This window comes from Bubalus bubalis, chromosome 3 (genome assembly GCF_019923935.1).
Source record: "Bubalus bubalis isolate 160015118507 breed Murrah chromosome 3, NDDB_SH_1, whole genome shotgun sequence".
Taxonomy (NCBI): Eukaryota; Metazoa; Chordata; class Mammalia; order Artiodactyla; family Bovidae; genus Bubalus; species Bubalus bubalis.
In genome coordinates, this window is record NC_059159.1 from 12,321,407 (window position 1) to 12,333,419 (window position 12,013).

General features: G+C 63.4%; 2 protein-coding genes across 6 annotated transcripts in view; one reads left to right on the plus strand and one right to left on the minus strand.

Moving 5' to 3' along the window:
* Positions 1–6,979, plus strand: part of ASPSCR1 (ASPSCR1 tether for SLC2A4, UBX domain containing) — a 28,014-nt gene extending 21,035 nt beyond the window's left edge. For 4 of the 5 annotated variants that reach the window (XM_006064241.3, XM_006064244.3, XM_006064242.3 and 1 more), the window contains 9 exons: positions 909–1,048; positions 1,259–1,340; positions 1,710–1,776; positions 2,200–2,262; positions 2,780–2,832; positions 6,177–6,228; positions 6,459–6,528; positions 6,607–6,782; positions 6,885–6,979. In XM_006064241.3, coding sequence (XP_006064303.2) covers positions 909–1,048; positions 1,259–1,340; positions 1,710–1,776; positions 2,200–2,262; positions 2,780–2,832; positions 6,177–6,228; positions 6,459–6,528; positions 6,607–6,782; positions 6,885–6,898 — 717 coding nt within the window. In that variant the 3' untranslated portion in view covers positions 6,899–6,979. Of the gene's footprint in view, positions 1–908; positions 1,049–1,258; positions 1,341–1,709; positions 1,777–2,199; positions 2,263–2,779; positions 2,833–6,176; positions 6,229–6,458; positions 6,529–6,606; positions 6,783–6,884 lie in introns of those variants that run through there. The other variant, XR_003107722.3, reaches the window with a different exon arrangement.
* Positions 6,980–8,396: 1,417 nt separating this feature from the next.
* On the minus strand, positions 8,397–11,827 carry CENPX (centromere protein X). The gene is made up of 5 exons (XM_006064245.3): positions 11,735–11,827; positions 9,333–9,384; positions 9,083–9,136; positions 8,716–8,804; positions 8,397–8,627 (listed from the first exon to the last, which is right to left on the minus strand). Exons 1-5 carry the CDS (start codon positions 11,762–11,764, stop codon positions 8,613–8,615), a joined length of 240 nt encoding a protein of 79 aa, XP_006064307.1. The 5' UTR covers positions 11,765–11,827; the 3' UTR covers positions 8,397–8,612.
* Between the last annotated feature and the right edge of the window lie 186 nt (positions 11,828–12,013).

Genomic DNA, 12,013 nt, shown 5'->3' on the forward strand with positions numbered 1-12,013 from the left:
GGCGCTGGGTGTCGAAGGCAGAGGGTGGGATTCCTGTGCAAGGCTGGGGCGTGGAGGAGAGGGCAGGCAGGAGCAGGAGGCAAGAGAGGCCTCACCCCAGACATTTGTGGACGGTCCGTGCAAGGGAGGGCAGGACCTGGCATGGGCCCCACAGGACACCTCCGTCTGGCCGGGCTCCGTAGGCAGCCTCAGCATCGTGAAGGTATCTTCCCCCGTCGTCAGTTGGGCCACACCCGGAGGCACCACAAGCAGAGTGAGCCCTGCCTTGTAATTTCCGTCGCCGTTGGCTGCCAATTAGGAGAGAGGCTGTCCCTTCCTGTGTCCCCACGATGGGCAGAGGGCGGGGCTGACTGCTCCCCCAGGGAGGGGAGGTGGAGTCAGTCTAGCTATGGGGCCAGTGGCTGGCAGATTTTTGCCAAACCTCTAATTTAGGGGCTGTTGCTTGTCCTGCCCCTCCCGTGGAATCCCTGACGTGGCCCTGACCAGGGTACTGCTCCCCAGTTTTGTTCCCCACTTTGGGAGACTAATAGCAGGTGGCTTCCTGGGGCTCTTGGGGAGCCCCTGTGAAGACAGGATGAGAACAGAGATGCTGCTGTTCATTCACTGTCCAAGTCCCCCCAATAGTCAGGGTTCCCTCTGACCTGGCTGCGCTGAGATCCTCGGGCCCTGTGCCCTGCTGGTGAGGGTCTCGGCATCGTCATTGCTGAGTGGGTGGGCCTGGGGGGGGGGGCCCTGGTCCTGGAGAGGCTTGGGCGCCCCACGCCCCACCCTGGAGCCTGGCCACGGGCTGACAGGTGGGGCCGGCAGCACAGGGTCAGCTGGGGTCTGCATGGCTAGCCCAGCCCCTCAGGGTGGGGAGCCTGGGCTCCTCGCGGGCCCTGCATAAGCTGAGCTCTCTGCCTGCTCAGCCGGTGGACCGAGACCCCGTGGTGTGCCACCCGGACCTGGAGGTGCTGCTGCAGGCCTGGCCTGCGGAGCTGCCTGATGAGTTCTTTGAGGTGACCGTGGACGATGTCAGAAGACGCTTGGCCCAACTCAAGAGTGAGCGGTGGGTGTGCCCTGGTTCCTTCTGATACACCCATGCACTCAGCAGCACCTCGGAGGGTGGGGGGCCCAGGCAGAGCGTGCTCAGTCCTGTCTGGGCCTGTGAGGGGGAGCAGCTCACGGAGCCTGAGGGAGAAGCCGAGTCCAGCTGGTGTGGGCCTCCACTCTGGCTGGGGAGACCTGGGACCTTCACTACTGCCCACCCCCTCCCCAGGAAGCGCCTAGAAGAAGCGCCCTTGGTGACCAAGGCCTTCAGGGAGGCTCAGATGAAAGAGAAGCTGCAGCGCTATCCTAAGGTACCCCGGGGGCGGGGTGGGGGGTGGTGCGGTCTCCGCACGGCTCTGTGCTGGGGCCTCTGCGGTTCTCACAGCCCACAGGCCACTGGCCATGGTCTCCTGTACTTCAGCCCAGGCCGGCAGGGCTGCGGTTTGTTAATGAACCAGTCAGCCCCGTTTTAAGATGAAAAATGTCACTGTTTTCACAAGTGCACGTGGGTACTTGTCTGGTCCTCGCGTCCAGCGCATGGCCAGGAGTTTCAGGGGGCAGCCAAGGTGAGGGGGTGCCAGCCCAGTGTGTGGGAGGCCTGGCCATTGTGGGCCCAGGGGTACGGCTGCCTGGGTTGGGCTCCAGCTGTCCCGCTGACAAACTGGCTTGTCCTGGCCTAGGTGGTCCTGAGGGTCCTGTTTCCTGACCGCTACATCCTGCAGGGCTTCTTCCGCCCCAGCGAGACCGGTAAGCAGCCCCGTCCAGGCAGCCAGGAGGGCGGGAGGCCCCGCAAGCCCCTCCAGGCTCTTTCCATCTGGGCTTTGGGGCAGGCAGTGGGCACAGGGCTGGGGGCCGGCTCTTTGCCAGAGGCCTGACAGAGCAGCTGGGCAGTGCCTCTGGGACTGGGTGCCCTTCATGCACCTACCTGTTCTGGGCATTGGTGGGACAGAGGGGCACCCAGAGAAGATGCGCTCCCCGACACCCAGTACCGGGGTCTCTGGCCCGGGACTGCAGCTCACCTGGAAGAAAGACGGCCATGCCACCAGTTCTGAGTGGGGTCCTCCGTAACCTGGGGGGAGTGGTCTGCACAGAGGTTGGACCTGGCTTGTCCCATTGCGGGGGGGTGGCCCTGGAGTGGGGTGCCTTGCTTACCCACCCTTCCTCCTGCAGTGGGGGACTTGCGGGACTTCGTGAGGAGCCACCTGAGCAACCCCGAGCTGCCGTTCTACCTGTGTGAGTGCTTCCTTGGGACCTCCTTTCAGCCGCCCCGGCCCCTCTCAGTCGGGGCTTGAAGTAGCTTTTCCCACAGAAGCAGCAGCGGGGGCTGGTGGGTCTTGGGCTGGGGTCTGAGCATGAGTTGGGGAGGGAGGGTGACCATTGCTCTGCTCAGTACTCCTGTGCCCTCTGCTGCCCACCTGCCCTGGGTGAGGTGGGGGCTGGGGGAGGGGGTGTCAGGGAGAGCTGCTGGCCACCTCTGGAGCACAACTAGGGGGTTGAGGGGTCAGGTGTCCCCCTGCGGTGAGTCTGCCCCCGGCCCTCTCCCCAGCTTCTGGCTGTTTTTGCAACAGCAGAGAGACGGACAGGGAGATGTGAGCTGAGGGGGCTGCTTCAGAAATCCTCCGGCTCACTCAAGCCTGTTCTAGGAGCGGGGTCGGGGGTGTAGGGGCAAGCATGGGCAAAAGGTGGGGGTGGTGATGGGGGGAGGGGAGGGGCAGGGCACTTCCTGGTGCAGACAACCACCTCTCCGCAGTCATCGCTCCTCCAAAAACCATCCTGGACGACCACACGCTGACCCTCTTTCAGGTACCGTCTGGGGCCAGCCTGGGAGGGACAGTTGCCAGGGAGGGCGGGTGAGGCCACAGTTAGAAGTATGATAAGGCCTTGTCGAGGGTTGAACTTGTACCAGAGCGCCTCTGAAGGCAGTTTTGAGGCTTTCCAGTCTCTCGTGCCTCCTGCTTCAGTAGGGATGGGCTTGTTCAGCTGGCTTCCGCCAGCTTGAGCCAGGACTGCCCCTGGATCTGGGCGAGAAGGGGCTGGCACGTGGGGCTGCTCGGGGACCCCCAAAGGACCAAGGGTCAGAGGCCTCAGTTCAGGTGGCCGGCCGCGCAGGAGGCCCCTGGGGTGCCAGCTGCCAGGCAAGTTTGGCTGCAGACTGGAGGGGCTGCTGCCAGGTCTGCTGCCCTGCCCCTTCCTGTCCCCTGGATCCCATGGCCTCCGCTGGGAATGCCGCGGCGGGCCCTCCCCGGGCACTGGGGGCCCCCAGAGCTCCCAGGGTGAGGCGTGTGGATCCGGTGCCCTGCTGGGCTGCAGTCCAGAGCCAGGAGGAATGTCCTGTCCCTTCACCCCAGGAGAGCAGCCCGGGGCCTCCCCAGCCCTCTGGCCTAATGGTTTCCTCTTAAAGTCTCTTCAGATATTTTAATTAGTAACAGAGGCTGGCCTTTGTTAAATGGCCAGCAGGCCCTGCAGAGGTCTGAGTTGGGGCAAGGGGATCTGCTTGCTGCCTGGGGCTGCCACCATCTTGGAGGGATGGGGCCAGACCAGCAGAGAGGCTAGAAGCCCCCCAAGGAAAGGAGTCGAGGTTGGTGGGAGCAGGGTGCTTCCCCACATCCCCACTCCCCCTTCTCAGCCCCCTTCTGCAGCCCCCCTGGGAGCCCCAGAGGCACCGGGCCTCCTCCTATCCCCACCCGCCCTGCCTCCCTCCCTCCCTCCCTCCCTCCCTCTTTGGCCAGCCTGTTGATAAACATTGAATTTGGAAGATGCTTTGGGATGGACAGAGGCCAGCGTCCAGGCACCCCCCCTCCAATTAGGAACCCTGGGGTGCTGCCTGTCCGCCCACGCGGCCTGATTCCTGGTGACACTCTGCCCCCTGCTACTAGCAGCCGTCTCCTTTCATCCGTCAGCTCACCCTGGAGCCATGGGGCCTCCTCTTGGGGTGGCGCCCCTGCCCGCCCTCGATCAGAGAGCTGGCAGGGCTCGGGGAAGGAAGCCTTCCTCCCTCCCGCGGGTGAGCGGGCGCGGAAGCTGCCGGCTTTCATGTCCCTGGCAGGCCGCGTGCTGGCTGCTGGCTGCCCTGGAGGCTGCCTGGGGGCCAGTCCTGCGCCCCAGGAAGTGACAGCTCAGGGTGGGTGTTGGGGTTGGAAGCCTAGCTGCCTGTTTTGGTCACGGGGCCAGGAGAGTGACTGTTGGGCAAGACGGGTGAGGTTGAGGATGGGTGGTTGCCAAGGATGCCATTCGTGGACACGGAGGTTCCCAACAGCCCCCATCATACCTGCTTCCTGGGTCCGAGCCCCCTTCGTGCTGGTGCAGCCCCGAGCCTCAGGGACCTCCCTTTGCTCCTGTCTCAGCCCCCCTCACTGCCACCCCCAGAGCCCCAGCATCAAGCCCCACCCCTTGGTGATGCCCTGATAGAGGGCCCTGAAGACTACCACCATCTGTGAACTTTGTCAGCCTGACCAGAGGGGTGCGCCTCCCTCCTGGAGTCATGGTGGTCTTCTGTGCTTTCTACTCACCCCTTTTTCCAGTGGGGTCATCCCCTGGGACACAAGCTGGCAGGTGGGGGGCTTCCAGCAGGTGCAGAGGGCAAGCAGGGAGACCAGGTTCCAGAAGAGCTGCCTTGAGGGGCCCAGAGGGGCCCTTCAAGGCTTTAAGCTCTGCAGCCCCTAGACGGCCCCACTGGGACGATCCTACCAGTGCCTAGTGGGTTGGCCTCCTGAGAAAGGTTGAGGCACTGTCCTACCTGTTTCCAGCCCCTCCAAATTCCGGTGCCTCCAGGGCCGGGGGCAGCCCCAAAACACCATCCAGGCCATCCCTCCACAGCAGGCTGGGATCCCAGGCCTCAGAGTGGGGTTTCAGAGCGATCATGGCCCTTTTCTGTCCCTCTGCTTTGCCTGCAATCCTAGCGTTCCAGGTCTTTGAAGCTTCCTTCTATTAATAGTCCCCACCCAATTCCAAGAGCTCAGAGCTGAGAGGACACGCTCAGCTGGCAGCTGCGGCTCTTCCGCCGAGGGCTGAGGACACGGCTGTGGGTGGTGGCCTTGCTCCTCCTCAGGCCAGCTCTGGGGGTTGCAGCCACTCCTGCCTCGGACGCAGAGGTGGGAGTGGAAGCAGGTGATGACGATGGGGGGCTCTGGGATCCTCTCCTACAGCCCTGATTTCTGCACCATAGTCTGGCCTCCTGCCTGGGAGGCCTCCAGGGACGTTTCAGGGGCCGTGTGATGCGTCCTATGCAGGTGGGGCCAGTCCTTGAGCGGAAATCTTGTGTCACCACCCCCACGGACAGGATGCCAGGAAGAATGTGGGGACCCCCCCACCCTGCAGGAGGGGCTTCACACTGGCTAGCACTGGCTTTTCCTCATAAGGTGACCCAGTGCCAAGTCAGGGAACCCTTATGTGAGCTTTCAGGTCAAGGCAGTAGGCCTGGGGGCACCTCTGGGCCCAGGCTCCCAAAGCAGCTTGGCTCCAAGAGGCACCCTGCCCACTTCCCCATGCCTGGGCCCCACTGGAGAGCCCTGCACATGGCGCACCCGCCTCCCATCCAGCTGCTCCCAGTGGACCGGGCTCACCTGTCAGCCCCTGCAGGGTGCCCCCTCCATTCTTGGGCAGCCGAGGTTGGGGGGGCTGGTGGGGGCACAGCGGGCTGCGCCTGTGTTGGCGGCCACCTTGCGCCCCATGCCCCCATCCCCATCCGTGCACTTCTGTTCATCCACATCTCCTCTGACCTCTCGATGTCTCCTGTAGTCTCTGGTGACGGTGGGGGTGGCCACAGCCTTCAGAGTATTAAGCGTTGACCCTGGGACCTGGGCAGGAAGGGGAGGCAGTTAAAAATGCCAGAGCACGCACACCACAGGAGCTTCCTGTTCAGCTGGTGCTTGGGGCTGGGCCCTGGCAGGACCCTGTGGTTTGATGCCCTGGCCTGGCTCACACTGGGGTTGGTGCCAGAGAAGGAACAGGTGAAGCTGGGCAGCGGGCAGTGTGATGGGAGGGGCCTGGTGGGGCTGTAGGCCTCCTCAGTGGAGCCCTGGGCCTAACAGATGCGGTGCCCGTGAGGCCAGCACGGAAGCGGGCTGCAGCCCTCCCTGCTCCTCCCTGCCATCCTGTGCCCCACGGTGCCCAGTTGGTCCCTGAGCTCCCCTCCGCCCTCCCTGCAGGCGAACCTCTTCCCCGCTGCCCTTGTGCACTTTGGACCTGAGGAGCCGACAGGTGGGTAGGGTCCCTCTCTGCCCACCAGTGCTGGCCAGCCCTGGGCCCCACTTCCAGTTCCTGAGATGCCCCAGAGCAGAGGACTTCGGATCTGGGAGGGAGACCTGTGGCCCCGATACCCCCATACCCTACTGCTCCCCAGGGCTGGGCCATACTCCCTCCCAGAGCAAAGCAGCGGTAGGCAGGTGGGGTCCCGTCTGTGGCCTGAGGGTGCACCGGGCCTCCTGCAGGTATCTACCTGGAGCCCAGGCTGCTGGAACACACCGTCTCCCCGTCTGCAGCCGACGTGCTCGTGGCCAGGTGCGTCTTGGCGAGGGCGGGGGAGCCCCTGGCGCAGCGCTGCCTCCGGCACCTCAGCCCTCGCGCCTTTCTTTTCAGGTGCATGTCCAGGGTGGCGGGAACCCCGCCCCCACCGCCAGCCCCTGACCCTGCACCCCTTGACTTGGAGCCAGCTGCTGAGGAAGGGGCAGTGGGGCCCCCTGAGCCCAGCCGGGGGACAACCCAGCCTGTGAGGAGGGATCTGGGCAAAGTGCCCAAGTGGTTGAAGCTGCCAGGTACCCTGGGGGCATGGCCGGGCGGGGCGGGGCTACGGGCAGGGGCCCGGGGCTACGGGCAGGGGCCCAGGGCCCCGAGGTCACCCTGTGTTTGCCTTGCAGCCGGGAAGAGGTGAGAGCCGCCAGAGGTGCCCACTCTGCCAGCCACAGGACCCCTGCCCACCCTGAGCGGGAATAAAGATGCGAGCCTCTCTTGAGACCCTCTTGTCATCTTTTCCAGGGGAGGATCCTTCGGTCCTCCGCTCTGTGCCAAGCTTCCAGCCCCAGGCCCCCAGCCTAGCTGGATGGCGATACATGAGCCCAGAGGCTGCTTGCCGGGGCTTGTTCTTGTTAAGGACACAGGTGTCTTCCTTGAACTGCCTGCCCTTTGGTTTTGAACCTCACTGACATTAACAGCTCCCCCTCTGTGGAGGACACGAGTTTGGGGAGAAAGGCCTCCGGGCGTCGACCGCTTGGCTGCAGCTCAGGCCGGGCCCCCAGCCCCTGACAGGAGAGAGGATGTTGCCTCCACCCCCGGAGGGCGGGGCGGGCAGGGCGGCCTGGGGTTTCCCGGGGCCTGCCCGCCCCACCGTCTGAGTGCACTTCAAAGTGGCTGTAGGGGGGGCACGGGCCCTGGCACTTGTCGCCAGCCTCTCCCCTCAGGTCTAATTACTTCCACATGCGCCCAGAGCTTTGAAGCCCTGAGACTCCCTGTGGGAGGGGGGAGAGGAAGATGGGGGGCAGAGGCGGGGAACGGGTGCAGGAAGGAGCCAGTGGGGCTAAACTAGGGAGGGCGAGCGGGCTGGCCCCCTACCTCTGCCACCCTTGGGGGAGGGGGCAGGGCTCCTGGGTGCCCATGGCAGTCGGGCAGATGTCCCTCCCCAGCAGGCCAGATCCCGCTGCTCCATGAGAGTCCTGACTCCGAGGTCACTGAGCCCAGAGCCCTCGGGGTGTTTCAATCCTAGGTTGACAAGTCCAGGCAGCTTTCAGAATTAATGGGAGGTAGGTGCTGGGGGGGTGGGGGGGTGGGGGGGTGGTTGCTGGGCCCCAGAGGGCAGCCAAGCCTCCTAACTGGGCTCCTAACAGGTCCTGAACAGCCCTGACCTGCCTGGCCTGGGCCCTGGGGGCAGTGGTCCTTTCCACTGGCGTGACCCCTCTCCCTCCCAAACAGCCCTGGGCATCATCCCCGCCGGTCGGTGGCACCCCACGCCCACGGCAGCCCCATGGCAGAGGCACCATCCCAGGCGAGCAGCCACACGTGCGAGGGCTCCGATTTCATAGCCCCTCGAGCCCGGCCCACGGCAGGGTACTCACACATGCTCTTTGTTACTCTGTCCTCTCCCAGCTTTGAAGCAACTTGACTTTGGGTGATTAATGGCAACAGGAGGCTGTGCCTGGGGAGGTGGCTCTGATTTATTGATGTTGCTTTGTTGAAAACAAATATATAGCTCAGGGAAGCATCTTTTGATGGGAGTATCAGATGGCTAGAAGCTGACACATTAGCTCTGGACCCAGTGGCAGAACCACACCATTTTGTGGAGGACAGATGGGCTACCTGTTCAGGCGGGCGGGTCTCCCGCACCCGATTCCTAGTGACCAAGTGCTTCTCTCACACCGGTGGGCACCTGGCTGCCCTGGGGAGTGGGGTGGGCACCTGGCACCTGATCTGTCAGCAACCCCTCCCCTCCACATGCTGTGTCCTGGCCGTCAGCAGCAGGCAGAAGGGATGACCTGGGGAAGAGGGGTGGTTTGCTGGGAGCTGGAGGAGAACGTTGTGGGTCAGCAGCTTCTGTCATGTCTGCAGCCAGAGGCCACGGCTCCCAATGGGTGGTCACAGTGAGGGTCGAAACCCTAGAAGTCCAGAAGCTGTGGGGGAGAGGCACACTCAGAGCCTTATGGGTGTGGGCCACCCACCCGCTCCCGGCCCAGGCCCTGTTCCTGGAGGCCCACCTACCAGCTGAGGCAGCACCTTCTCCAGCTGCTCCACGTCCACACGGGCCAGGCCCTCTGCCTGGGCCTGCCGGACACTGCGGATGGCCGCTTCTGCCATGATGCCGGGGGAAGAAAGGTAGAGAGAGCTGGGGGGGCTTGAACCCAACCCCCCTGGGCCAGCCCTGGCTGTTCCCCACCCCTGTGCCAGCTGACAGCTCAGAAGACTGAGGCTGGGGCTTCTGAAATACAGAAATTTTCAGGGATAAGGTGCTTGTGGGAAAATGGGAAAAAGGTGTCTTGATAGCCTCACTGAAACATGAAAGGGATCACGAATGGTCCAGACAAGCCTGGGTGGGACCCAGAGGACATTATCGAGTCCCTCTGCTCACCTACAACGAAGATCTTGAGCAGCTCGGCCACAAGCTGCAGCGCATCCCCACTGACTGCAAGGCGAAGGGAGCAGGTTACAAGCATGCACTCGCCCTGCTGCCCGACTCCGCCCTCACCGCTTAGGACTAGGCTCAGGCTCAGGCTGGTGACCGCCGCCCTCTGTCTGGTCCACCCAGCCCTCCCCAAGGCCCTGGCTCCCGCAGAGCTGCCGCGCGGGTCCCAGCACCACCCTGCCCCGGGCTCACACACCTCTGGTCTTCTTGTCTTTGAAGTGCAAGTGCAGCAGTTTGCTCACCAGCTCCTGGGGAACGGAGGGCACGTCAGTGAGCCATTTCCCCCACCCCTCCTGCTGACCCTTTCGTCATTTCATTGCGGATGGGACGGGGTTATAATTTCCAGCTGGAAATGCTGTCTGTGGGGCTGGGTCTCCCCAGGGTGGAGGACTAGGCATGGGGGGATATCTCCCTGCAAATGTCTCCAGGAGAGCCAGAAATCAGATGTGTGTGGCAGACACGAGGGAGCAGCCCAGGTGCCTGTCCACTGCTCTGGGGCTCCAGTCCTCATGGTATCCAGGGTGGTTTTGTGCTCCTGCCCCCAGATGTCTCTGACAAAATGTCTCTTGTCAGTTGCTTTCCCTACAGTGGGCCCCTTCACAGGCCTGCCCATGTCACTAACACTGCCTGGCTTTGCCAGACCCTGTTCTGAGCACGGCGCCAGCTCCATCCCAGGTCCCTCCTTGGGGCCTACAGCACAGCACGGAGAAGGGTATCTTCCTGTAATGGGGAAGGGTACTGTGAGAACCCCAGAGCTGAGCAGGAGCCAGGCTCCTTTGTCAATGGGCAGTCAAGGTAGAGGACCCAGGGAGGTTGCTGAGGGTAGGGACCAGCTGGAAGGAGCTGTGAATGAGGAGCCCGCAGAGTGCCTGGGGAGGTAGGCCAGCAGCAGTGGGTGCCCAGAAGCCAGGTGTCGTGCAGAGGTGAGCCAAGGACCCACCAGGCCTCCAGCCTTGGCCATGGAGATGGCACTGCCTCACCCAGTGCAGCTCAGCAAAGCTGGAGAGCAGAGGGGAGGGAGTGCACCCTGCCGGAGACCCAGATCCGGAGGGGAAGAGCTTGCCACAGGTCACTTGGGCAGCACTGAGGCAGCTTCACCCTTCCAGCTGTGACCACGGGAGCCTGGCGCCACCTGCTGGTCCTACTCGCTGTGTACCTGGAGTGGTAGTCACTCAGCGGTGTCCCACTCTTGATGACCCCATGGACTGTAGCCTGCCAGCTCCCTGTCCATGGAATTCTCCAGGCAAGAATACTGGAGTGGGTTGCCATTCCCTTCTCCACGGGACCTTCCCAACCCAGGGACTGAACATGGGTCCTCTGCATCGCAGGCAGATTCTTCACCAAGTGAGCCACCGGGGAAGCCTGTGTACCTGGAAAATACCAGGAAGGGCCCAGAAGGCTCTACCACTCCACCAGCTCCCAGACCCAGGCGAAGAGCTAAATCAGTCAGATTGCTGCTGGGGGGCAGCTGCATGGGGTGGTTGTGACAACGGGATCAACACCAGCTGGGAGCAGAGATTCCCTAAACTTGCAGAGGGGAGGATGGGACCTGGGACGTGGTCAGCCTTTGTCCCACTGTGTGGAGGCAACACAACCCCTTCTCCTCCCTGTCACCCTCACGGGGACAGCCCTGGTCATGGATAATGGCCACAACCCCAGCTCTTGGTGATAAAGAGCGAAAATCCCCGCTAAGGACAGGCTGGACAAGGCAGCGCTCACAAGGGGCTGGGATGCTCCTTTCCGCCCCAGGTTCACAAAGGCCTGACATCAAGGGCTCAGTGTCTTCTAACCTTAAGGCAGAGTATCAAAGTGAGAGATCACTCATAGCCAGCAGTGTATGGGAGGTGGCAGGCCTCCCTATCCATCCACCCAGAGCAGCACTCGCCAGGTGCAGAGCAAAGGGGCTTACTCTGGAAGTGGATGGCCTGGGTTTGACCCTAGTTCTGCTGATTTCTCCCACTGGCAAGTAGGGACAGTACTAGGTCCCATGTCCTAGGGTGTTGAGCATTACACGGGCTAATTCATGTCTGGTGCATATCCAGTGCCTGACTGCTGGGTGTGTTGCTAAGAAGAGCACTCGTAGAGCCAGCCGGGCTAAATCAAGACGCAAAGCACAGGGCTGGCGTGACAGGAAAAAGGCCAAAAAGAAGCTTTAGAATACACAGCCGAGACTACCAGCGAGCTGGGCCGCATTGTGCTCTACGCTAAACCCTTGAGGGTGGAGAGTCCTGCCGTTCCCGTAGCCGCGGGGCGAGGGGCAGGGCGGCCCAGGCTCCTCTCTGAGCCTCTTTGCATTTGTGCCAGCACCTACCCCTGCGCGATTTCTGCAGACCCCCTCCGTCTGGCCACAGACCAGGGCGCCTATTCAACCTTCTGCTACCGGACCACGGAGGACGAAGGGCGCTCGGGATGGGGGTCATTGCCGGATTCTGGAAACCGGCTCACCCTAGATGGCAGCGGGGGGGCCGGCTCAGGACCCGCACGTGAATCAGGCAGGGAGCCGGAGCCACAGCGTCCCCGCCGGCCCGTGCACATCCCCCAGCCGCGGAAACCTCGCCCGCCACCCCCAGCCCGCCCAGCCAGCACACCCTCTCTCACTTTCCGGAAGACGGCTCCGGTTTCCTCCATGACCGCCACAAAAGCGCGCTCCCTCTGGAGCCCCGCCCCCGCCACCCCAGCCAATGAACCCTGAGCGCGCCCTCTGGAGCCCCACCCCCGAGCCGCCAGCCAATCGGCCCAGAGCGCGCCTCCCGGAGCCCCGCCCTCGCACCGCCAACCAATGGGCCCGCCGCGCGCGCCCGCTCCTTCGCCTTCATTGGCCCGTGGTGAACGCCCTCCTCCGCAATGCCTCCTGGGAGTCGTAGTTTCTACGCCTTC

What these genes read in the sequence shown, in the direction of transcription:
- CENPX (XM_006064245.3), bottom strand. Translation starts at nt 11,764, where the DNA reads ATGGAGGAAACCGGAGCCGTCTTCCGGAAA. An exon ending in CCGGAGCCGTCTTCCGGAAA is followed by an intron (nt 9,385 to 11,734) that starts GTGAGAGAGGGT and finishes TCCGTTCCCCAG; the next exon opens with GAGCTGGTGAGCAAACTGCT. An exon ending in GCTCAAGATCTTCGTTGTAG is followed by an intron (nt 8,805 to 9,082) that starts GTGAGCAGAGGG and finishes GCATCATGGCAG; the next exon opens with AAGCGGCCATCCGCAGTGTC.